The sequence below is a fragment of the Bison bison genome, unplaced genomic scaffold (genome assembly GCF_000754665.1).
Source record: "Bison bison bison isolate TAMUID 2011002044 unplaced genomic scaffold, Bison_UMD1.0 scf7180017864056, whole genome shotgun sequence".
Taxonomy (NCBI): Eukaryota; Metazoa; Chordata; class Mammalia; order Artiodactyla; family Bovidae; genus Bison; species Bison bison.
This window is the reverse complement of record NW_011494628.1, coordinates 2,421,759-2,446,269: the sequence shown is the minus strand read 5'-3', so window position 1 is coordinate 2,446,269 and position 24,511 is coordinate 2,421,759. Positions and strand designations below refer to the sequence as shown.

Sequence of the window (24,511 nt, the reverse complement as noted above, 5' to 3'; positions counted from 1 at the left end):
GAACTAAAGAGCCTCTTGATGAAAGTGAAAGAGGAGAGTGAAAAAGTTGGCTTAACGCTCAACATTCAGAAAACTAAGATCATGGCATCCGGTCCCATCACTTCATGGCACATAGATGGGGGAACAGGGGAAACAGTGGCTGACTTTATTTTTCTGGGCTCCAAAATCACTGCAGATGGTGATTGCAGCCATGAAATTAAAAGATGCTTATTCCTTGGAAGGAAAGTTATGACCAACCTAGACAGCATATTCAAAAGCAGAGACATTACTTTGTCCACAAAGGTCCATCTAGTCAAGGCTATGGTTTTTCAAGTAGTCATGTATGGATGTGAGAGTTGGACTATAAAGAAAGCTGAGTGCTGAAGAACTGATGCTTTTGAACTGTGGTGTTGGAGAAGACTCTTGAGAATCCCTTGGACTGCAAAGAGATCCAACCAGTCCATCCTAAAGGAGATCAGTCCTGAATATTCATTGGAAGGACTGATGTTGAAGCTGAAACTCCAATATTTTGGTCACCTGATGCGAAGAGCTGACTCACTGGAAAAGACCCTAATGCTAGGAAAGATTGAGGGCTGGAGGAGAAGGGGACAACAGAGGATGAGATGGTTGGATGGCATCACCAACTCAATGGACATGGGTTTGGGTAGACTCTGGCAGTTGGTGATGAACAGGGAGGCCTGGCGTGCTGTGGTTCATGGGGTCACAAAGAGTTGGACATGACTGAACGATGAACTGAACTATGAAAATTGAACCAAAAGCTAAATCATTCCTTGAAAAAACCATAAAATCTGAAAAAAAAAAAAATGGGATCACTCGCAGTTTTCTTGACTTTGATCTCTTATTAGTTGGATTCCTTTTCCATCATGTGTCTGATTGTTTCTGATTCCTGAATTCCATTTATAAGTGACCCTTTGGACTAGACGAGCAGACAGAGGTCCCCGCTCTGCAGCTGCTACTGGGTTGACCATGGCTAATACTTTGGGTTTCTAGAGCGATGTTCTCTGCCAAGTCTTGGAACTCCCAGAGGCTGGTAGCTCTAATAGATGGTGAAAGTCATGCTTGCCTCCTGCCTGCATCTGCTACCTGCTCATTAGGCAGGAAATCTCCCTGCTCCTCCACTGTGACATCAGGGGAGTCGTAGACAGCGCCTCCCAGGGTCTGCCTCGTACACAGACGCCAGCAGATGCAATTCAGAAGAGAGGAGACTTCATTAGAATTTTCATATGCAGTTTTAAAGTGATGGCACTCTTCCAAAAGACTGACCCCAAAACAGCAGCCCATCTCCTGACTCCCTTACCTGGTCGTCAGAAACTCAATGAGCTTGTTTGCCTTCTCATCTGAGTCGGCAGCTGCGTCCGCATCTTCTACCTCCTGGGTCATCTGTGGGAGGTTCCCACTGCTGCCTCCTAGACTGATGCTGGATGAAGTGGAGCTGGAGCTGAGCCCTGAGTCTGGCACCGGGGACGACTGGTCCTCTCTCAGGAAGTCGAAGCCACCTGGTGGGAGACGAAGTCCAGGTGGGATGTGCAGGGCAGGCACTGAATGAGGTCGGGAGGTGTGCATCAGGAGGTATGCCGTTATTTACATTTTTTGGGAAAAAAACACTTGATTTTTGACTATGGCTATGATTAAACACGGAGAAGGCAATGGCATCCCACTCCAGTACTCTTGCCTGGAAAATCCCATGGGCGGAGGAGCCTGGAAGGCTGCAGTCCATGGGGTCACTGAGGGTTGGACACGACTGAGCGACTTCACTTTCACTTTTCACTTTCCTGCACTGGAGAAGGAAATGGCAACCCACTCCAGCGTTCTTGCCTGGAGAATCCCAGGGACAGCGGAGCCTGGTGGGCTGCCATCTATGGGGTCGCACAGAGTCGGATACGACTGAAGTGACTTAGCAGCAGGATTAAACAAGACTGGAACTCTTTCTTTGCTTATGGAATAGTTGCACTGCTGTGTAAACCAGTGTGATTTGGTAATAGATGGTGCTCTGCTATTTTCTACTTTGGTGTCTTTTTTTCCCCCCTTTTCTCCCCCAAGATACCACCTTTTATTTATCAGACTGGTAAAGACAAACAAGTTTAGTAATAGTAGGTGTGCAATACACACTCTTGAATACTGCGGGTTTAAATTAGTGCAACAATCTTGGAGAACAATGCAATATCAATAAAAAAAATTTAAAGACATCCATCTTTTGTTTGACCCAATAACTACAAACTAAGAAATGTATCCTGGAGATATACTGATTAAAAGTACATCAAGGTATATGAGCCTAGGGGCTCATGGAGGCATTTTGTATATTGGCCAAAACAGACACAAACCAGAACAATTTCTCCAGGTGTGGATAAGAAACATATGAGTTAAGATACGTGGTTCAATGGATACTATGCTGCTGCTGCTGCTAAGTCGCTTCAGTCGTGTCCGACTCTGTGCGACCCCATAGACAGCAGCCCATTAGGCTCCCCCGTCCCTGGGATTCTCCAGGCAGGAACACTGGAGTGGGTTGCCATTTCCTTCTCCAATGCAGGAAAGTGAAAAGTGAAAGTGAAGTCGCTCAGTCGTGTCCGACTCTTAGTGACCCCATGGACTGCAGCCCACCAGGCTCCTCTGTCCATGGATTTTCCAGGCAAGAGTACTGGAGTGGGGTGCCATGGATACTATGCAGGACATAAAAAGGATGGCATGGAACCATTTGTGCTAAGATACAAAGATCTTCAAAATACCCAGTCTTCTGATTAAGCTCACTTAATCAGCCTTTTTCTAACACTTACCAAATCATTTGATGCTCTGGTGTTTTAACTGACGCTTTCTGCAAAAGAAGTGAGTGTGTGTGTCTGTGTGTGCATGCTTTCACACGCCCACTGACTGATGAATAGCTCTGTTACACATCTGTACCTAACTGTGCTGTAGGTAAATTATTCTTGGGTAACAGACGATTTAACTATATGACATGATACTATTTTTGAGGATAACAGCGATAAGTAGGTTATACACAATGTTTTGCATAAATGTGCCCAGAACTCTGAATGTGTATATTAATTTACTGTAATTATGTCTCAAGGTACATAGGGAAATGTCTGGCGCCTTGGTGACACCTGGTCTCAAAATGCTGCAGGCGGTCACTGTTCTGCACACTCTCCTCCATGGGTGTTCCAGACTCATGCTCTCTCAGTCAATGGATATTAATTTTTTTCATAACATATTTAATGAAAATATCAATCACAGTAATAATTTAAAAAGTATATTTGGAAATATGAAGGATTTAACATCAAGTAAAATAGTGCATATTTATTGTGCATAATGGTGCATATTTTATCCCTTAGAAAGCCAGGGTGAGGGTAAAAGCAGAGACATTGATGTGGGCTCCAGGGACACCCCCAGGTACCCTCAGACTTGTGACACTGTCTCAGGCTCCCGGCCCCTCCTCCTTGTGTTACCTGTGTAGAGGTACTCGGGCTGATAAGCTGGCTGAACGGTTAGAGTCTTGGCTTCGCCCATCTCTCGAGTCTGCAGGAGCGCAGAAGCAATGGCATGGAAATTGCTGTTGCAGGAGAGGGCAATCAGGAGGTGAAGAAGCAATTTTTTGCTGTGTTCAAAGACTTCGGGCCGGTAATGGTCCAAACCTGGAACGAAACGGTGCAATCTCTTAATATAAACAAACCTTCAGCTCGTCTGGATTCCAGGGATGGCAAAGATTCCAAGATGCCTGGGAGGAACACGAGGAACACGTCAGACGAATGTTTAGTTTCCTTTGTTAGTTTGTTACCGACATAAAGAAATCAGGCTTAGGAAAATCAGATGTTTTCTTCCTTAAAAAATGTTCTTCTGAAATGCTGACAGATGGACTTTTCTTGACCTCTCTGTAGCATCTGACATGCTTAGCATTCCTCTTTCCTGAGATGTTCTCTTCCCTGTTACTAAAGGTTTCTAACTTTATCTCTCTCTTTCTGAGTCTCCCTGCCTGGCTGATTCCTCTTTCCATTTTTTTCGCTCTGCACCTTGGGTATTTTAAAACCTCAGTGCTTAGCCGACCATGTTCTACATTCTTTCTCTCTATGCACTGACTGTGTCTCGGGGCTTTAAATTTATCATGGAGAACCAAAGCCCCTGAAAGAAGTCCAGCTTGTTTTGAATATCTCTACAGAAGTAGCATGGATGAGGTACCATTCTCTGTTATGGTGCCAGGACAACTTTAAACAATGACTGATCAACTGGAATTATAGAGATGTCACAGAAAGGATGGTGAAAAACAGAAGATATTAGGTATTTCAGAAAAGCAGGATGGCCACGTAAAAGGGCAGCTCCCTGGGATGACTTGTGTGGCACTCTAGTGGTCAGAATTCCTCTGGGTCCCAGGCTTACCTAAGAAGACAGCATGGAGCAGCAGCGGGAGGTGAAGAGCCCAGTCCTCTCTGACACTGTGGTCCACCACCATCTCAGTCATAAAGATGACAGCGACATTGCACCTAATCAGTGAAAGTGATGCCGTCAACGCCATGTCCGAAGAGGACGGGAACAGACCGACAGGCCGTTGGGGCACAATCCCGTCCAACTCATCAGCCTTGGAGAATTAGGTGAGACCCTGATTCCAGGAAAATGGAGTTTAACTTCTAATACAGCACAGAGCTCCATGAGGAGAAGAAACTTCACTTGAGCTAATTCACATAATGGGGACTCTACTGGTCACTTGAAAACAAGGGCTGAGGGATGAAGAGACTCGGAGGACAAAGGTTCTTTCGTTTAGCTGCTCACAATCGAAAAGGCATAACAGAATGAACGCCCACACTAAGGGCACGTCAAGGGAAACTTCAAAGGGCTGCAAGGCAGCTTTGCACACTGGTTAATGTTCGGCCAAAGTCAGTCAGTATGCTGAGAGCTGCAGTTCAAGTCGCTTGTGTTCCCTCTGGTTTCAAACATCATTTCAACTGATGGGACCTGGAGCAGGTTTCTCTTTTCATAGGAAGAAAAATCCAGTCAGAGCTAAGCGGTCACTCCCCTCTATCTGCACGTGCTACTCACCTGTGGAGCGGCCCCCGGGGGGTGATGGTCTCTGGGAGGTAGTCCACCAGCGGGGCCCAGCACCCTCCCGTGCAAGGCATGGGTAAGGGCTGCGGCTGTTTGGTCTCTGTGATAGTCAGAAGCCAGCCGGTGTAGGGAGAAATTGGGTCATCTGTAGCGTGAGAAAGACGAATGTGCTTCATTTACAGGGAGAGAAGCTGCTTGTTTTCCCAACTTGCCTTTTTAGAAAGCAACTTACAAATTTGTGCTTGTAAAAATAACTTCCTAACCATTCCATTTGGTGAGTATGAAATTATATGATCTAACCATTCCATTTGGTGAGTATGAAATTATATGATCAAATGGGCTGGAATTACTTGATTAAGTTTCTTTCATTCCTTTATTTCTTGGATATCTAATTTATAGTTATTCATTATAGACCGACTGAAAACATAGATACAGAAGAAAAACCCTACATCACATGAATTCCCATCACTGTGACAACTCACTCCTTCTCTCGTCTCCTCCATCTCAGTAAAACGTGATTTCTTATTTTCAGTTCACTCAGGATGGGAGCCTGGGAATCCTCCCTGACTTCTCACTTATATATATATATATTTTTTTAAATTTATTTTTAATTGAAGGATAATTGCTTTACAGAATTATGTTGGCTTCTGCCAAACATCAACATGAATCAGCCATAGTTGCTTATATTTCTAATAACCATGATGATGGTGGTAGGGACAGTAATAATAAAAATAATAAAGTCAGAACTAAGGGAGAGACAGCTTGGGCTTCCTTGGTGGCTCAGTGATAAAGAATCTGCCTGCCAATGCAGGAGATGTGGGTTTGATCCCTGGGTTGGGAAGATCCTTTGGAGAAGGAATGGCAACCCACTCCAGTATTCTTGCCTGGAGAATCCCATGAATAGAGGAGCCTGGTGGGCTATAGTCCATGGGGCTGCAAAAGAGTCGGACGCGACTGACAACAGAGAGAGGTTACTTTATGTCAGGCAATGGTCTATATATTTCATGTATAAATAACCCAATATAACCCAATGATAGGTACCTATTATCCCAATTTTGTAGAGGGGACGCTGAGGTTAAGTAACTTGCCACCAGCCGCATATTCAGTAAGCTCTCCCTCAAAACAAACCCAAGAGATGACCACTTCTCACCATCTCTATCACTGCCATCCTGGGCTGAGCCCTCACCATCTCTCCCAGGAGGCACAGCCTCCTACCACCTCCCTGCCTCCATGCTTAACCCTCTGCAGTCTATTCTCAGCAGAGTGGCCAGAGTCATCCTCCTTTTTTTAAGATTTTTTTTTTTAATGTAGACAATTTTTAAAGTCTTTATTGAATCTGTTACAATATCACTTCTGTTTTATGTTTCATTTTTTTTTGGCCTGGAGGCATGTGGGATCTTAGCTCCCCAATCAGGGATTGAACCCACACCCCCTGCACTGGAAGGCGAAGAATTAACCACTAGACCACCAGGGAAGTCCCCAGAGCCATCCTTTGAAAACAGAAGTCCATTCAGAGTCCCTTTCTCTGCGTACCACTGGCCAGTGGCTCCCCTTCACACTCAAAATGAAATCCAGCATTCACTTCACACCAGGCCCTATAAGGCCTGACAAGACCTCCCTCCTGTTTCTTGGCTTATTTCCTATTTCGTGCCCTCTGCTCATTGCACCCCAGACACCTTGCCTTTCTTTGCTGTTCTGTGACCATGCCAGATGCTGTTCACCAACTTTATAGACTAGGTCTGAATCTGTTTGCCTGTCCACTTTATCCAAGGTGGTATTTTTTTTTTAAATAAGAAAATACTTTAAAGAGGCTGCACCTTTCTTTTTAGATAAACCCAGACTAGGAAGCGCTGGGCCATGAGGCCTCTCCTGATCCCTTCTCATTCTTCTTAGCCCTGCTCATACCCTCAGGAATTCAGGCAGAAAATAACTACCCCTGACATATATCATACAGCCAGTCATAAGGTTTGGAACTGAGCTTGCAAACCTTTGCTTCTCTCATGGCATAGACTGTACCCATCACTGGGTAGCTAGAACCAAAAATGCATCAGGCAGGATCGAGTTACCAAAGTTCTGAGGGTACTTATGCCCTACCGGATGGACTGCTTCATCTGGGACAGCTGAAGTCAATTCTGTTACTTGACAACTAGAAAAGGATTTTAGCATTTATTTTATGGACTTTCTATGATGAGGATCTGTTTGAGTAGCTTGATTTCCATTTTTCTTTGACTTGAGAAATTTAAGATTTGAGCTCTCAGTAACCCAACTACTTACTCTGAACTTTAATTTCCCTGGTTAATATCAGTAATCATGTGAAGAATATTACTGACACATGACTCAATCAAATTCAAGTACTATACCCAGTAAGATGCTGTTTATGCCAGTATGACAAAGTTATAAACATTTCTGGGTAAAACAGAGGCCATGATGATAATACTAGACTACTCTTCTGCCTTATTTTCATTCACAGTAGTTTTTCTTTCCCTTTATACATACTTCTGTTACTTTTTCTCTTTATCCCTAAAGCCAGTGATCTGAGTTTATATAATGACATGGTTGCTCATTTTGTTATAATTACCCTCTGAAAGTCACTATTTTAAAATACATAAGGAATGTAAAGTTTCAATACCAGAGGGCTCTGAAGATGTATTTTCAAAATGATTATTACTTTTTTACAGTGTTTTCTACCAAATTCTGTGTCCTGAGCCCAGAACAAAGAGATACACTTTGACGGAATCAACTGGTCGAAGTGCAACAATATTCCTAATGTAAAACCCACAGTCATAGAATGTTATGCTTCTTCACAGCACGCCTGTCACATTCTGGGGAAGCCAGGATTCGACTGCCTAACATTTCCATGACTTAATTTTTCTGTCCTCAAAATTTTATGTTACCAAGGAGATAACATAAATTTTATGTATAGCAAGGACACTGTTCTTGAACCAACAACTCCATCCCTCAGGTATTGCTCTCCTCATCTATAAAATGTGGTCCTGCCTAGAACTAATGGTCTGTGCTCTTGAAATGCAACTGTTTGGTGTCTGGAAGGCCAAGTACCCTGATGGGCACAGAAATGAGGGAAAATGCATAAGCCTCCCCTGGCCCCAGCTTCATACTAACTGTTCTAGAGAAAGGTTTTATAGGGACACAGTTAAAACTTGGGCTTCCCAGGTGACCCTAGTGGTAAAGATTTTGCCTGCCAATGCAGAAGACGCAAGAGATGTGGGTTCAATCCCTGGGTCGGGAAGATCCCTTGGAGGAGGGGATGGTGACCCACTCCACTATTCCTGCCTGGGAAATCCCATGGACAGAGGAGCTTGGCGGGCTACAGTCCATGGGGTCACAAAGAGCCAGACATGACTGAACACATGAGCACAGTTAAAACTCAACCTGAGTATGGCAATACCACATGGATTTCAGACATTCCTTCCGCTGATATTGTGAATGGTGAATTGCCTATCTGTGCATTAAGAAGTAAAACTGAAATGTAGTGTCATTAGAACTACTGGGTTGGCCAAAAAGCTTATTCGGGTTTTTCATAACATTGTACTGAAAACCCTGAACAAACTTTTTGGCCAACCTAAAATACTTAGCTCTCACCGTACTCTGCACATTTCCCACAAGAACAAAATAATTCAAAACAACCAGTACAAAAGCTCCGTGCGCCAACTTACAAATTGGATCTAACTCATGAGATATCATATTATGATTTCCACCCAAACAAGTAAGTTCCAGAAGATAGTTTACCAATTTCCTTACACAGCTAATATGTCACTGGGAATGTTCTCTGTTTCCAGAATTCCTACAACTTGTGAACAAGTAACTGAGACCACTCCCTGACCAATGACCAATAAGCGTACAACCTGTCCGAGACTTAAACAAAATCAATGAACGCGTTGATCTTTCCAGTTTTTCCAGCTTCCCAAGGTACAGTGTGATTCCTGGGACAATCGTATCTCCCAGTCTGGCATGGTTTTCACTCGGTCCCTGAGAAATTAAATATGAAAACAGATCTATCCTGGGTGAGCTGACTCACAAAGCTTAAAGGTTAAATCCACTCCCAAGACAGGCAGGAGAACTGAACGGAAATCTTTGTTTTCAAAGAGACAAACTTGTACTAGCTTTTTGCCAAATGCATCACCCAGGAAAAGGGCCAAGAAGACAAAAATACGGTTTTAGGTAGTAGCTCAAAGTCTTCCTAATTCTGATTCATCTACTGTTTGGTTTGTTTTTACTTTGAAGAGACTGACTCTCTGCATGGCAGGATTAAATGGTTACTTAATTATTTGCGGGCTTCTTTTTACTGATCAGAACAAGAATAATCATGATACTCATTTTGCATTCACTAACCATTTGCCCTCCATCTGAAACCCCTTAGCCTGTTAGTGCTTACTTTTATCCTCATCGTATGAGCCTCCTGAGCTGTTGCTGTATCTTGACTCCAGACGCGTATGGGCTCTGATGACGTTACTAAACCTGCAAATACAAGAACGGCCATCGTGAGATATTGACACGTGTGTTATGTGCTGAGACACAAAAATACTATTATTTAGCGGTTGATGATGCTTTTCCTAAAAGAATACTGTAAACAGTGTACCCCATACATTCCCTTTGTGCTCGAGCAGGTCAGTGGTCACTCCTGCTCAGGAGCACAAGTTCAAACCTTGAAAAGAAAAACATTTGAAGACTAATATGTGTGACTCCAACTAGAAAATTATAACATCTGCTTGGAAAGAAGACGGGCATGATACTGAATAACACGAATCCTTGATTCACATGGTAACCTGGCACATGGTAGAAATAACAGCCGAAAGATTGAATCAGTGAAATAAGACAGACCCGGAAACATACGAAAATAGTTTCATAACAAATTTTGAATTTCACGAGCTTTAATGTTTTCCTTAAAAGGTTTTTAGGAAAAGGTACAAGTAGAGGTATAATACAATCAGAGGGCCTCTTTCTGTCTAGTCTTTCTGTGGCTTAAGAAGTAATCAAAAACAAACAAACAAAAAAAGAGGTCGAAGGATAACTTTTAAAAGAGTGTTTATTTATTTGGCTGCATCCAGTCTTAGAGCATGTGGAATTCCTGCTGCACCATGAGGCATGGCATCTTTCACTGCAGGGCTTGGACTCATTAGCTGTGGTACAAGGGGGCTCTGGAGCGTGTGCGCTCAGGAGTTGCAGGGCTCGGGCTTAGTGGTTCCACGGCATGTGGATCTTAGTTCACTGACCAGGGACTGAACCCACATCTCCTGCACTGCAAGGCGGATTCTTAACCACTGGACCACCAGGGAAGTCCCCAAAGTATAACAACTTCACGTGCATTATCTCGTTTAATCTCACTCACTCATCTTTGGGATACACACAATTTACTCTGTCACTGAGGAAACAGACAGAGTGAGGCAAAACATCTTGCCCAGCATCAGCCAAAGAAGGTGACGGTGGGGACACTTTCAAGGCTGTGCTGCCTCTGAGAAGGGGGGACGCGTGACCTCAGGCTGAGCTCTTGCTCCCCCGCTTGGTGACCCTGGGCAAGTTCTTTACCTCCTTGGGGACCCCATTTCCACACCTGCCTAAATGAAATAATAATAACAACACTTCAACATTTATTTTGTTGGGGCTGTTGTAGGAATCAAAAGGAAGGATGTGAGAAAGTTTCCAAAACTATGAGATGCCATCTAACTATAGAGTATTAATTATCATACTCTTGGATTTCTAGAATGCCTTTTCAGGGCACCAGAGACTTACAAATCAATAACATGTTTATCACCCAAAGATCTATAAAGTCAGGCAAGGGTGTGGCTTAGGGGAAATGAGGGTGAAATGGTATGTCTATTTATTTATTTTACATAAAATGATACAAAGCGTGGTTTGTCTGTATTATTGACAAGGTTTTCTATTGTAATTGATATGAGACCAATACTCTTATTTCCCTCTGAAAGTGGGAAAGTGCAGGGTCCCAGCTGTCCTCATCAATGTAGGGAGAGAGAGGGAAATTTCAGGAAAAAGTGCCTTTTCAGGATGTGCCATGAAAATGCTACTTTGTCCCAGGTGTATAACCTCAGAACACTGCGACAGTGATGTGACTGCTGAATTCAGAAGTGTATCAACTATAAAGCCTTTGGTTTCATTCACTCTGTAGACATTTGCAGCAGCTTTTTTTTTTTTTTTAAAGTCCTGACAAGAAATCTTCCCTAGTAACGTTGTATTTCAAACATTCTTCATTCTCACATTTTTTGGGCTATTACTTTGTGTATCCACAACTTCTTTTATCAAAAGATAAAAGACATCTGCTGAGTTTCATACAGATCAGACCCCGTGATTGTCTAAATCAGACTAGTCCTTAAACGAAATTGGAAAAGTGACCAACTTATTACCTTCTGAAGAAGTTCTACAATCATATTTATGCTGATAAATGCAAAGATATAAACAGCACATGCAGAACCCGGACACCATTCAACAAGGAAGAAAAACAGGGTGATGAAAGAATCCCACATCTGTAGATTCACAGCAGGCAGAAATCTGCTAGCAACTCAAGATGGTGATTTATCTTGGTTTTACAATCGTCTTTAGGAAGGCTGGGCAGGGAAGAGCTATAGAACGGATGGCAATTCGTCTCTTTTCTTTTTAAGACAGTTTTAAAGGATTTCTAGGGGGAGTTTATGAGGCCAAGATGAAGGGGAGGAGAAAGCCCCTTCCATATTTCTTATTCTGGAGAAGATCAAAACCATAGCACAGTGAAGTGGATGCTTGGCAAAAACAAAAAGTAAAAACTGACTCCCAAGAGTAAAATCTGTTCCTTTGCTTTCCTGGTTGAAGAAACTAATTTTAGGTCTAGATCCTAGAAGAATTTCAAGGATTAAGCAGACTGAATAGTCTTTTAATATAAAAGTACATGTCTTAGAAATGTATCATAAAAATAACTCTGCTAAGACTGGGCTTCCCAGGTGGCTCAGGGGGTAAAGAACCTCCTTGCAATGCAGGAGATGCAGTAAATATGGGTTAAATTCCTGGGTAGGGAAGATCCCCTGGAGGAGGACATGGCCACCCACTCCAGTATTCTTGTCTGAAGAATCCCACAGACAGAGGAGCCTGGTGGGCTACAGCCCATAGGTCACAAAGAGTCGGACACAACTGAAGCGACTGAGTAAGAGAAAAGCTAGAAAGATGAAGTGTTTCCCTAAGCTTTCCCTTGCTGATTCTTCTCAAAATTAATACGTAAGCAACTTTCTGTGGATTACTAATCTCTATTCCTGTATTAACACAGATCACCAGAAACTTATATAGCTGGTTTATTGCTTTTAGTTCCTTATAAACAGTCCTTTCATGGCTTTTATTAAGGGTTGATGTATGAAAAATACTTACAGGGCTTGTTTCTGCATATTTTACAAACTGTTATTTTAATTAAAAATATGTATTCATATTATTGTTTAACTGAAAAAACTACATGATAAATACTTCTTAGAACCTAAAGGTACTTATTTAGTTGCTGTTTTTCAGTCGCTCAGTCATGTTTGACTCTTTGTGACCCCATGGACTGCCAGGCTTCCCTGTTCTTCACCATCTCCCAGAGCTTGCTCAAACTCATGTCCATTAAGTCAGTGATGCCCTCCAACCATCTCGTCCTGTCGTCCCCTTCTCCTCCTGCCCTCAGCCTTTCCCAGCTGCACTGGGTCTTTTCCAGTGAGTCGGCTCTTCACATCAGGTGACCAAAGTACTAGAGCTTCAGCATCAGTCCTTCTAATGAATATTCAGGATCGATTTCTTTTAGGATTGACTGGTTTAATCTTCTTGCTGTCCCAGGGACTCTCAAGAATCTTCTTCAACACTACAGTTCAAAAGCATGGCTCAGATGGTAAAAAATCCACCTGCAATGCAGGAGATCAGGGTTCAATCCCTGAGTTGGGAAGATGCCCTGGAGAAGGGAATGGCTACACATTCCAGTATTCTTGCTTGGAGAATTCCATGGAGAGAGGAGCCTGGTGGGCTACAGTCCATAAGGTGGTGAAGAGCTGGGCATGCGTGAGTGACTCTCACACACACACACACACACACACACACTTATTCTTTTACCCTGATTCCCTGTAGCTCAGATGGTAAAAGAATCTTTCTGCAATGTAGGAGACCTAGGTTTGATCCCTGGGTCGGGAAGATCCTCTCCAGAAGTAAATGGCAACCCACTACACTTGCCTGGAGAATCCCATGGACAGAGGAGCCTAGCGGGCTACAGTCCTTGGGGTTGCAAAGAGCTGGACATGACTGAGCAACTAACAATATTGGTTTTAATGGTTCTTTTATTATAAGCTATCTGAATGTTTTTGTCAGTAGCTATGGTATTATTAAATATTTCTGAATTACATCAAAGAGCCACTGCTGCTGCTGCTCAGTCACGTCAGCTGTAAAGAACCTGCATCAGGACAGTGGCTTTGTACAAGTCCATGGTGCCCCCTGGAGCTCAACAGTGCAATCAGGCGACTGGTATTCCCAGAAACTGAGTCACAGCGGAGCCAGACCATCAGTATCTCTGACCAATACCATCTCTGTAGACTCTTTGTCTAGAAGGACTGAAAAGAACAGGGTAAATAACTGTCTTCTGTAATGGGGTCAGCAAGCAGGAGGGAGAAAGGGGCTGGAAGCTGTTTGGACAGCTTATCTACCTCTAGGGCTGTGACGTTTCTCCAATTTTCATTTATATGCTAAATAAACGTTTTAAAACATGATTACTATGTGCAGCACAGTAGGGTAATCATTAAGGATAGAAATATGTCTAAGAGCCATATAATCTCTGATTTCTAAGAATGAAAAGGTAATGGTTGAGACACAAACGTGTGTACAAGTACCCATAAATCAGCATGACAAGGCTCACAGGGAGGAAGGTGATAAGTAGACTGCAAAGAAAAATAAAGATGCTTTAGGCTGAGAGCACAGTCCACCATCAAAGACAAGACAGACTATATTAGAGAAATAGTATAGGTGAAATACAGGGTTAATGTAACAACAGTATTCTGTGTGATAAAATATTAATGTAGGTGTGATCATATATATAATCAATTAATCTACCTACAGGTAGATACACAGATATAGTCAGTATGAAGGAATTAGATATGCATGACTATGTAGGTAGCATTGGGCTTCCCAGTGGCCAATAGGATACAGTGATAAAGCAGGAAAGCAGGAGATAAACAAGAAAGCCTCTTTCAGATATTATCTGGTTGCAATGTTATAGTGATAACTGGCTTCTTCATTTTAAAGGCCAGCACTAAAGATTTAGGCAGGACACCCATGACTCTGGTCCTAAAGGGGTCTTTTAAATGAGATGATAATATATGGAAATATATCACCTTTCTACCCTCAGTATAATTAAGATGAAAAATTCAGACTATACAATGAATGATAAAGAATGTTTTACTCCCACCAGAATACAGAAATATCTTTAGAGAAATATGTGATTTTTTTTTTCTTTTTACCATTAGGGAGTTTTCCAAAGAAGGTACCAGCAAATACAGATGAAAAAATAACATGTGAATTCCCTTTGATCTGAAGGGAAACTCAGACGATGAGCATTTTGCCTTAAGGCAGTGCAGTCAGCCAGTAATCAGCATGTTGAGGAATTTGCTGTGGCTGACTTAGAGAAAGAACTTTCAGAACTCTAGCCCTGGGTCAGAAAACTTCCACCTGTAGCCCCTGATGGGTTCTCATGCACACGATGAAATCACAAAGCATCCAGGGGCTTTTAAAGCTAAATGCATTACTTTCATTATGTGATCCACTAAATTTTCTTCAGTATGAATCTGTACCTCATTTTTTTTTTATTAATTTAAGTGAAAGGGTGCCCCATTACTTTTTACTAGAAAACACTTAGCCTTATAAGTTTTCAACATCATGAGAATCATCTTAATTTTTATTTTCAGATTTAAGGCCTGTTTATCTCTTTTGGTTTGTCTCTCTGCTCTTCACATTCAACTGCAGTAAACAGTGATCCATATGGTGCTTACTTATGAATAGTTCCTGGGCAATGTGAAAGCAGAAATATGAATAAGAGAAATACTACTGTTAAAGAACTAAGGGGAAGGACATGAAGGTTTCTTTCAGACAGTGTTCTTAGTTAACCGGGTTTCCCTGGTGGCTCACAGGTTAAAGCGTCTGCCTGGAATGCGGGAGACCTGAGTTCAATGGCTGGGTCGGGAAGATCCCCTGGAGAAGGCAATGGCACCCCACTCCAGTACTCTTGCCTGGAGAATCCCATGGACGGAGGAGCCTGGTGGGCTACAGTCCACGGGTCGCAAAGAGTCAGACACGACTGAGCGACTTCACTTTCACTTAGTTAACCAAGATGTGACAGGGTTAAAGGTAAAAGAAGAACGGTGATGTGTCATAGAACTCATCTCAAGATGACTACTCTAAGGGATTATTTAAGAACCAGATTTGCAAATTTCACATGGCTATTCCCTCTAACTCCAGATGGACTGTGCCCACGAGCAGAATAAGGTGTGGTTGTTATTAAGCCTGGGGGTAAATAGGCTTCAGCCACTAGAACAACATCCCTCTTAATCTCTGCTCTGGCTTTGCTCAGGAAGAAATGGTTATCTTTAGGGATACACAGAGCAGTCTGAAAGTCAATCTGTGTTTCTAAAAAAGAAAGGATTTGTGTATGAGTGTGTGAAATTTATGAAGCCGTGCAAATGTTACTAATGCTTTGCATAGACAATTGCTGAAAGTTAAGCTGCATGTTAAGCCAAATTTGTGCACCAACCTCTCATCAGATTCTTTCAGTATCTTGCTCTCCTCAGCGTCTGGAAAACTGTCCTGGCCGGCAACGACTGTATTGCTGCTGGAGGTGGTTCCTGTAGATGAGATTAAAGAACAGCTCAGAAAGAAATGCCTGTCGTGGGGGTCAAGCTCAAGTCTTAAGTGATTCCAGGAAAGGATTTCCTGTAAAATCCCCTGTTTGAAAGATTCCTTGCATCTTCTGCACAATCTCAGACCCTCTGAACAACCTTCCAAGCCCACACCACTGAAGCGAAGAATCCAAGACATCTATTATAGTCAAACCAAATTCCTCAACTCTCTTACAAAGTGAGGCTACAGCATTCTTGAAACCCTCTCTTCCTGGCTACTTAGGTAATGCGCTTATTTATAGTGGCCAGTCCTGCCGTTAGTGGCTCTAGCATTTCTGGTTCCAGGAGTTATGAAATGAATGTTAGAACATTCCAAATGCCTAGAGCTTCCAATCCCCAGGGCACCACGTCTCTGTGAGATCACTGCTCAGGCAGCAGGGTCTGGGGCACAAAGAGGGCATAAGAGACCAAGGCAAAAGAGGAGACAGGTTTGGAGGCAATCATGGTGTTAAGGGCAGCAAAGGGAAGACAGCACCAAGGAGTTTGAGGAGGGTGGTATATATTTCATACAATGATGCTGGGAGGCCAACTGAAAAGTGGTAACACTGGTGGAGGGGGGCAGTTTAGTCAAACCTAGGAGAATATCGGCCAAGAGAATCCCATTAGATACAAGAAGGAGGGTCCAGAAGTGAGATTCCTCCATGACTACAGTGTCCACCGTAAGCTCAGTCTAAAATAAAAATGTATATTATCATATGTGAAACAGATTGCCAGTCCAGGTTCGATGCATGAGACAGGGTGCTCAGGGCTGGTGCGCTGGGACAGCCCTGAGGGATGGGATGGGGAGGGAGGTGGGACGGGGGTTCAGGATGGGGAACACATGTACACCCATGGCTGATTCACGTCACTGTATGGCAAAAACCACTACAATACTGTAAAGTTATTAGCCTCCAATTAAAATAAATTAATTAATTAAAAAAAAAAAAAAAAAAACTCTGTGGCATGTGAGTCCTGGGCTCTCGATTGTTGGTTATCCTTACAAGACCATTCCATTAATCAGACAAGGCGCCAAGAGTCTCTGCTATCCTTAAGCCTTCTCTTAGATGAATGTATTGGGTTGGCCAAAAAAGGTGGTATGGAAAAACCCAGACAAACTTTTTGGCCATACCAGTATATGTAGGAATAAGAATAAGCAGCAAGCACCTACTCATACCCCTTCAATGCTCTACATGAAGGAAAACCCAGAGTTGCGGGACAAGGCATCCACCCAGCTGCCCGGACCCTACCGGAAGCCGCCGCCGAGGCCTTGCTGCTGGCTGTGAAGCGGTAAAAGGGCGGGTTGTCGCAGTGCTGGACGATGGGGTTCACCGGCTCCGTCTGCTGCAGCTCGAACAGCAGCTCCTCCATGGTCTGGATGGTGTTGTTCCGGCACAGGTAGATGGCCACCTTCTTGATCTGAGACGAGAAACGGAACACAAGGGATATTTCCCAGAGCAGCCCCTGGGGATGCAAGGTTGTCGACAGCAGAGGTCGTAGCCCGTTCATTCTGATGACTGCGACACCTCCCAGAAGCGCTCACGGTCCTTCTCTCCTAGGACGAGCCAAGGGTCTGGATTACGGCTGCCCGGTGGGGGCGGGGAGGGGGAAGGATGGGAAGAAGGGACAGTTAGGGAGCTGGGATGGATATGTACACACTGCTACGCTTAAAATGCATCACCAACAAGGACCGACTGTGGAGCACGTGGAACTCTGCTCGGGGTTATGTGGCAGCCTGGATGGGAGGGGAGTCTTCATCTGGCGGAGAATGGATACCTGTGTATGCATGGCTGAGTCCCTTCGCGGTTCACCTGAAACTATCACAATACTGTTAACTGGCTAAACTCCAATAGAAAATACATTTTTTTTTAAAAGCCAATCTTCAACCTAAAGACAAAAACAAAAGTCACCTTTTCTCACATGTACACCTGACAGGAGGGGGTTGTTAAAAGTCTTACCTTCCCTCATGGCTGAGTTTACAAAAGCTACTTTTGGGATAACTTGTGGGCTAAAGACGACTTCTATCTAAACTTAAAACTTGCCATCTGGGGGCCTCCCTGGTAGTCTAATGGTTAAGACTTCACCTTCGAGTGGGGGCAGGGAACTAAGAACCCACATGCCTTGAGGCCAAAAATCCAAGACATAAAACAGAAGCAGCATTCTAACAAATTCAATACAGACTTTAAAAATGGTCCACAAAAAAGACAAAAATCTTCCAAAAAAACAAAACAAAACAAACCTTACCATCTAAGGTCTTATCTTGAGAAAGTATTTTATTTATGCAAACCATGGGAGAAAAACTGCTAGCTGTGTTCATTTAAAAAGGAACTCAGTCTCCCGTTACTCCCTTCAACCAGAGAAACAGACGAGTTTGAGCTGTTTGCATGGTTTTAAGTTTTAAAAATAACTCTGGATTAAATCTCTGCATTACTGCAACCCTCAAGCCTGAGGCTCAGCAGCGGCAATGAGGCTTACACGGCCCAGAACAGCAGGGCAGGCAGGCATGAAACCTCTCAGAAAAACAACCAGCAAAGACACCAACTGTGCAGGGTTTTCACAACGCAGGCATTTCACTGATCACCTCACCTTTAACTACAGACAGGACGGTGGGCGTGTCACTAGGATTTTCCTGTTGCTTGTTTCTCTCTTTTACTACCTATCTTTGAAGAGATAAACTGGAATATTCTGCATATTTATTGTTTTAAGAGCATCAGGATGTAAACACAGAACAATTTTTATTAATAATAATATAATGTGTTACCTAGTTTCTCTTATATAATGGGTCTAATGTTTCTAGAAGAAAGATTTAGGTAATTACGGAAAGAATGCTACTGCTGCTAAGTCGCTTCAGTCATACTCCACTCTTTGGGACTGCATGGACTGCAGCCCACCAGGCTCCCCTGTCCCTGGGATTCTCCAGGCAAGAATACTGGAGTGGCTTGCCATGCCCTCCTCCTTCCCCACCCAGGGATCGAACCCGTGTCTCTTACGTCTCCTGTATTGGCAGGCGGGTTCTTTACCACTAGTGCCACCTGGGATGTGGACTCCTTAATTTCAAAGTTTCCGGGTCCAAAGACTTACAAAGGGGATGACAGAGACGCCACGAGGACGCTAGCTTGCAATGCAGGGGGCAGAAGGGAACTTTTATGTACCATCTAGAAAGCTCACAGGAGATGAGCGGGACTGACGAAATCTGACACCTCTATTCTACTCGTGCGATGATAACATTCTGACCTGCAATAGTGGATGGAGCCAGCGACAGAATAAGGACCCCAGCCTTGGAGGGGCACTCACATAGGGCAGGAGGAGCGTGTCGCTGCTGACCCCGCACAGGCTGATCAGGAACTGCAAGGTGATCCGCAGGTTGTTGCTCCACTTCTCGTTGTTGGCTAATGCATTCCAGGCATTTTCCATTTCCGGTCCAGGAACTTCATCCCCATACTGTAACCGACAAAATAAAACCCGGCCCGGGAGATGCATGGGAAAAATGTGAGGATGCAAAATGTCTGATGAAAAGTCATTTCAAGGGTCACAGTCATCTCAAAATCATTAAGAAGGGGGAGAATGGCCACACATCACAAAGATGCTACTTTTTAAGAATTTATAATGCACACTTCACTACTGCACAATACTTATTCACATGATGATTCAAATGCTGCTGCTGCTAAGTCACTTCAGTCGTATCCGACTCTGTGCAACCCCAAAGACGGCAGCCCATCAGGCTCCCCGTCCCTGGGATTCTCCAGGCAAGAACACTGGAGTGGGTTGCCATTTCCTTCTCCAAATGCATGTAAGTGAAAAGTGAAAGTGAAGTCGCTCAGTTGTGTACGACTCTTAGCGACCCCATGGACTGCAGCCTACCAGGCTCCTCCATCCATGGGATTTTCCAGGCAAGAGTACTGGAGTGGGGTGCCATTGCCTTCTCTGGATTCAAATGCTAGGATCATATAATAAGGATGATAACTGGGATCACGATTACAACTGTGCTAAAATACACATAATGAAGTGACCCACTGTAATCATTTTTAAGTGGGCCGTTCAGTGGCCTGAAGCACGTTCACACTTGTGCAACCATCCCCACCATCCACACCCTATTGTTGGGACTGTTAATGGCAGGCACCACTTTCCTGGGGTTTGATTTACCCCGGGTTTCCTGGGACGCAGGAGCCCGTGAGGAAGGTGCAGCTCCTCAGTGCTTACCTTGGCCGTCATGTACATGAGGTTGTTCAGCACCAGGGACGTCGCCTCCGGGGAGCCCCAGCCACTGCCTTTCAGCCCCTGAGAAGCCGTCATGTCTCCCTCGCGGTCCTTGGCTTCGTCCTCGGGGCTGCTGGGGCTGGACCCCGGGAGGAGCAGCCTGCTGTCTACCAGCTCGATGTTGTGCAGCCAGGGCAGCAGGTAGGTGAGCATGATCTGACGCCCGTTGGGATGCGTTGTGGGGAAGCGCTGGCTGACCTCTGCAGAGAACGGCAGAGACCGCAAGCCACGTCATTTCATCAGACTGAACCAAAAGGTAGCGGAAGTACTACGTTGGAGCAGACAAAACAGGAATCAGAAGGACATATGCCCAGATCCCAGTTTGTCCACATACTAGCTGCATGAGGCTATGGGTTAGTTACTGGAGTTCTCTGTTCCTCAGTTTCCTCATCTGTAAAACGGGCCAATCAGGTCCCACACTAGTTGATTGTGAAGATTAAAAGACACAATATGCCTGTCATCCAGCAGGCTCTTAATAAACAGCAGTTAGGATTATTATGGGTTTCCCTGGTGGCTCGGACAGTAAAGAATCCGCCTGCAATGCAGGAGACCCGGGTTCGATCCCTGGGTCAGGAAGATCCCCTGGAGAAGGGAATGGCTACCTACTCCAGTACTCTTGTCTGGAGAATTCCATGGACGGAGGAGCCTGGCAGGATACAGTCCATGGGGTCACAAAGAGTCAGACAAGACTGAGGGACTAACACTTACTTAGGATTATCATAATAATGACTGTTATTCTCTCCATTATACCTAAATTTTACAAAGTGCCTTACATGAGCCATGAGTTGTTAAAAAGTAAGCTTCAACCCTCCAGGAAGAACAAACCCAGTGTGTGATGTCCCATTTGTGGTGTCCACGAGAAAACTGCCAACTGTGTGGAAGGTGTGTGCTTGATGCTGCGCTGTGTCTTATGAAATAAATGAGTCCAAAAGGTACAAGTGTGTGGCCAGGCTTCTCACCATTACTTCCTCTGATAGCGTTTCTGCATGGTTTCACTGGCAGCAGCGTTTCGTTTTATAATCTGAATAAGTTTTCTATAGAAACACAAGCACAGCTTTATATACCTGCTGCAAGCTCTGAAGTCATCTCCTGTTTCTAATATTTGCGGAAGAATTCGTTTTATCCCAAGGGACATTAGAAAGCTTGGCCTAATGCATCTGTTACCATCCCGCATGGCATGTAATCTCATTTAGAGAGCTCGTGCCTGCTACACAACAGAACAACACAGATGCCAGGAGATGAGCCACTGTATCCTCGAAACAGAGACTTTAATTGATTTGGCCTTTTTCCTAAAATTACAACTCTTGTATTTTGAAGAGTAAGAGTATATTTAATGCTGTGCTACAAGTCAGACATGTTATGCTGTTATATATCACACAGATCAAAATCTCAAAATTGACTTAATGTCCAAACTTATATGGATGTGATGACTGAAACTATGGACTTTCATGACACATATTCAGATCCCTATAAAAGCACACCACTTATTTAGTCCCATATACCGAACCTTTTCTAGGCGTAAATGCTCTTCCAGGCCCCATGGAGACAGCAAAGATTAAAGATGTGGTCCTCTCCTGAGAAGGAAGCTCTGAGACTAGCTGCGTCTACAGATAACCCTGGGGCCAGGTAGAAAGTGACGAATGACGCAACAGAGGCACAGAGTCCTTTGGGGTTCGATGGAAGAAAATGATTCTGCTCATAAAGATCTGGGGCACTTTGATGGCAAAAGAACCATTTAAACTCTGCTAGAAAGGACTGGGGCAGGGGGAGGTTCCTTGGTGGCTCAGTGGTAAAGAATTTGCCTGCAAACAAAGGAGATGTGAGTTTCATATCAGGTCAGGAAGATCCCCTGGAGAAGGAAATGGTGCCCCACTCCAGTATTCTTGCCTGGGAAATCCCACGGACAGAGGAGCCTAGGGGACTATAGTCTATTGGGTCCCAAAGAGTCGAACACAACTTAGTGATTAAACAACAGAAACCACTGGGACTTGGGAGAGAAATAAGTCTTTCCAATCATAGGGACAACTATTGTAAGACGGTCATCTTTCAACAGTGGTATAATAAATCTACAGACTTTTTGGAGCAGTAATCGCCTTCTATCATATTACTTATTTATGTAAAACAAGTTTGTATTTATAAATTTCATGTTTATACAATTTATAAGCAATTTCCTTATTGATGCTGTTTACTACATCTTGTCTGTTAGTCGTAAGTCTGAGAGGGTAGGGATCTCTGTTTGGGATACCCTATGCTTCCAGATCAGTTGTAAAGATGTTTTAAAGAGAAAAGAGAAAAAAAAAAAAAAAAATGCTGTGACATGCAGACATCATTCACCTCTCCAGAAACGAATTAAATACACTGTAAAACAATGTCAGTGGGATGCTAAATCATTTTCTGGCTGTTTGGGCAAGACCTAAATAACTGGCTTGGTTTCTTACAAGGAATTAAGTCATATGAAACTACAGGCAGTAAAAATCTCACCGCGGGGTTTTTAATAGTAAAGGCAGTATAAACAAAGGCTAGGATTCCATTATAATCTCCTTATTTTTCCATGCCATTTTATAAAAGTTATTTCTCATAAGTTGAAATAGCCAAAAGGTCAATTCTTGACAGAAACTAAGGCTGAACTTGCTTGCAACTCATTACATGAGCTTTTTTCCTTGTCAAATCTGCTAAACTATGTCTCTTCTCTCTCTCCAATTGTCAGACTCTCTCCTCTTACCAGCTTCTCCCTTGAAACAAGCTCAAATCTAGCTCATCCTCTGACTGCATTCACTGTAAGCCCCATCCTCTCTTTCATTGCTTCTTTCTCAGCCAAGCCCCTAAGGTCTGGCTTCTGCTGCTACTTCTCCCTGGAAATGATAGACAGTTACCAACGAACTGTGAAATTCATAGGGTTATCTTCAGACTTTATCCCCCAAGGTCTCACTATTCTGTAGGAGGCTGTGGACCACTCACTCCCTCTACCTAAGTCCTGCCTTCTCTAGGTCTCCATGAAACACACCATCTAGGTGTTCTCTTTCCATAAACGTGCCTCCCTTCCCTCTTTGCTCCCTCACCCTTCCTTGGCCTGGTCCTTAAAAGTTGGGGTCCAGGTTTTTTTCTTTCACTCTGTACTCTCTCCATTCGTGACCTCATTTATTCCTGTGGCTTTGTCCTAAATGGTCTTCCATGAGCTACTACCACTGGGGTTTCCCTCTATACACAAGGGTGTCCAACAGATACCTGAACCCGATAACCCAAACTGATCTGAGTGTGAGCCCATAATCTCTGCCTCGCCTGGACCCTCCTCTTCTCCTCGAATCAGCTCTCCAGATGGCGTTACCACTCCCCTACCTCCCAGATAACACACCAGGCATTTCCTCCGTGTGCTCTGCCCATAGCCCTTGACTCTGGTCTCCCCCTCTGCTCTCATGCTCAGGTCCTCATCACATCCTCCTTGGACTGGTGTCATTGTCTCTTAACTGCTCTCCTCTCTCTAGACGGGATGTTCTGTCATCCATTCACTGCACTACAGGAAGAGTCTTTCTAAAACTTCACTCTGATCTCACCCCTTTCTCTTCTTGTTTGAAACTGATGAGTGGCTTTCAAAACCCAAGCAGCTTGCTTGAATGTCAGTCTCTGACCTGCAAACTCCTAGGAACACAATAAAGGCCTTCCAAGGTTGACTTCTGCCTCTCTGTCCATAACCATCTCAAACTTTCCCCCTTCTCTGCATGTTATATTAGCCAAACCCCCTACATAATCTCGCAAATGCATCAAGTTATCTTATACCTCTAAGCCAATGCATACGCTATTTCCTTGGCCTGTAATGCCAATCCACTTGCCAACTGCAATGTCAACTACTTATCTGCTTTGCAAATTTCTACTCTTCTTTCAAACTGCAGCTCAGACATCAACTTCTCTGGGAAGTCTTTCCTGATATTCTTGACCCAATAATTGATGACCTCTTGATCTTCCATCTCACACAATGTGCATCTCATACAGAGTGTAATTTTTAAAATTACACTTGCTACACTGTATCACAATCATATGCTTGTACCTTTTTCTCTATTACTAGACGATGAACTTTGATGGGAGAGACTGCTTTATTTGCCTCTGTATTTCTAGGATCCAAGCACAGTGCCTGGCGTACAGGCAGCACTCAAATCTTGGTCAAAGTGAAGAAAAATAAATGTTAGTTTTCCAAGAAGAAAATTAGTTTATCAAAAAGGTTTTTCTTGAGTCCTCCTACTGTTTCAAGCACAGTGCAAGGATGTGACCAACCTATCTCAAATAAATGGATTTTCCAAAACATTATTCACAAAGATTACTTGTAAATTTGTGCCCTAAATCAAACTCTCAACAAATCATAT

The 24,511-nt window shown here is 43.7% G+C and overlaps 1 protein-coding gene across 5 annotated transcripts in view; it reads right to left on the bottom strand.

The window, feature by feature from the left end:
- FRY (furry homolog (Drosophila)) overlaps positions 1–24,511 on the bottom strand; it is a 307,846-nt gene that overhangs the window by 55,228 nt on the left and 228,107 nt on the right. For all 5 annotated transcript variants that reach the window (XM_010835917.1, XM_010835913.1, XM_010835916.1 and 2 more), the window contains 9 exons: positions 20,100–20,356; positions 19,194–19,340; positions 17,150–17,318; positions 15,779–15,869; positions 9,419–9,501; positions 5,020–5,170; positions 4,363–4,466; positions 3,438–3,623; positions 1,298–1,496 (listed from right to left, as the gene is read on the bottom strand). In XM_010835917.1, the coding sequence (XP_010834219.1) occupies positions 1,298–1,496; positions 3,438–3,623; positions 4,363–4,466; positions 5,020–5,170; positions 9,419–9,501; positions 15,779–15,869; positions 17,150–17,318; positions 19,194–19,340; positions 20,100–20,356 (1,387 nt within the window). The remainder of the gene's footprint in view (positions 1–1,297; positions 1,497–3,437; positions 3,624–4,362; positions 4,467–5,019; positions 5,171–9,418; positions 9,502–15,778; positions 15,870–17,149; positions 17,319–19,193; positions 19,341–20,099; positions 20,357–24,511) is intronic.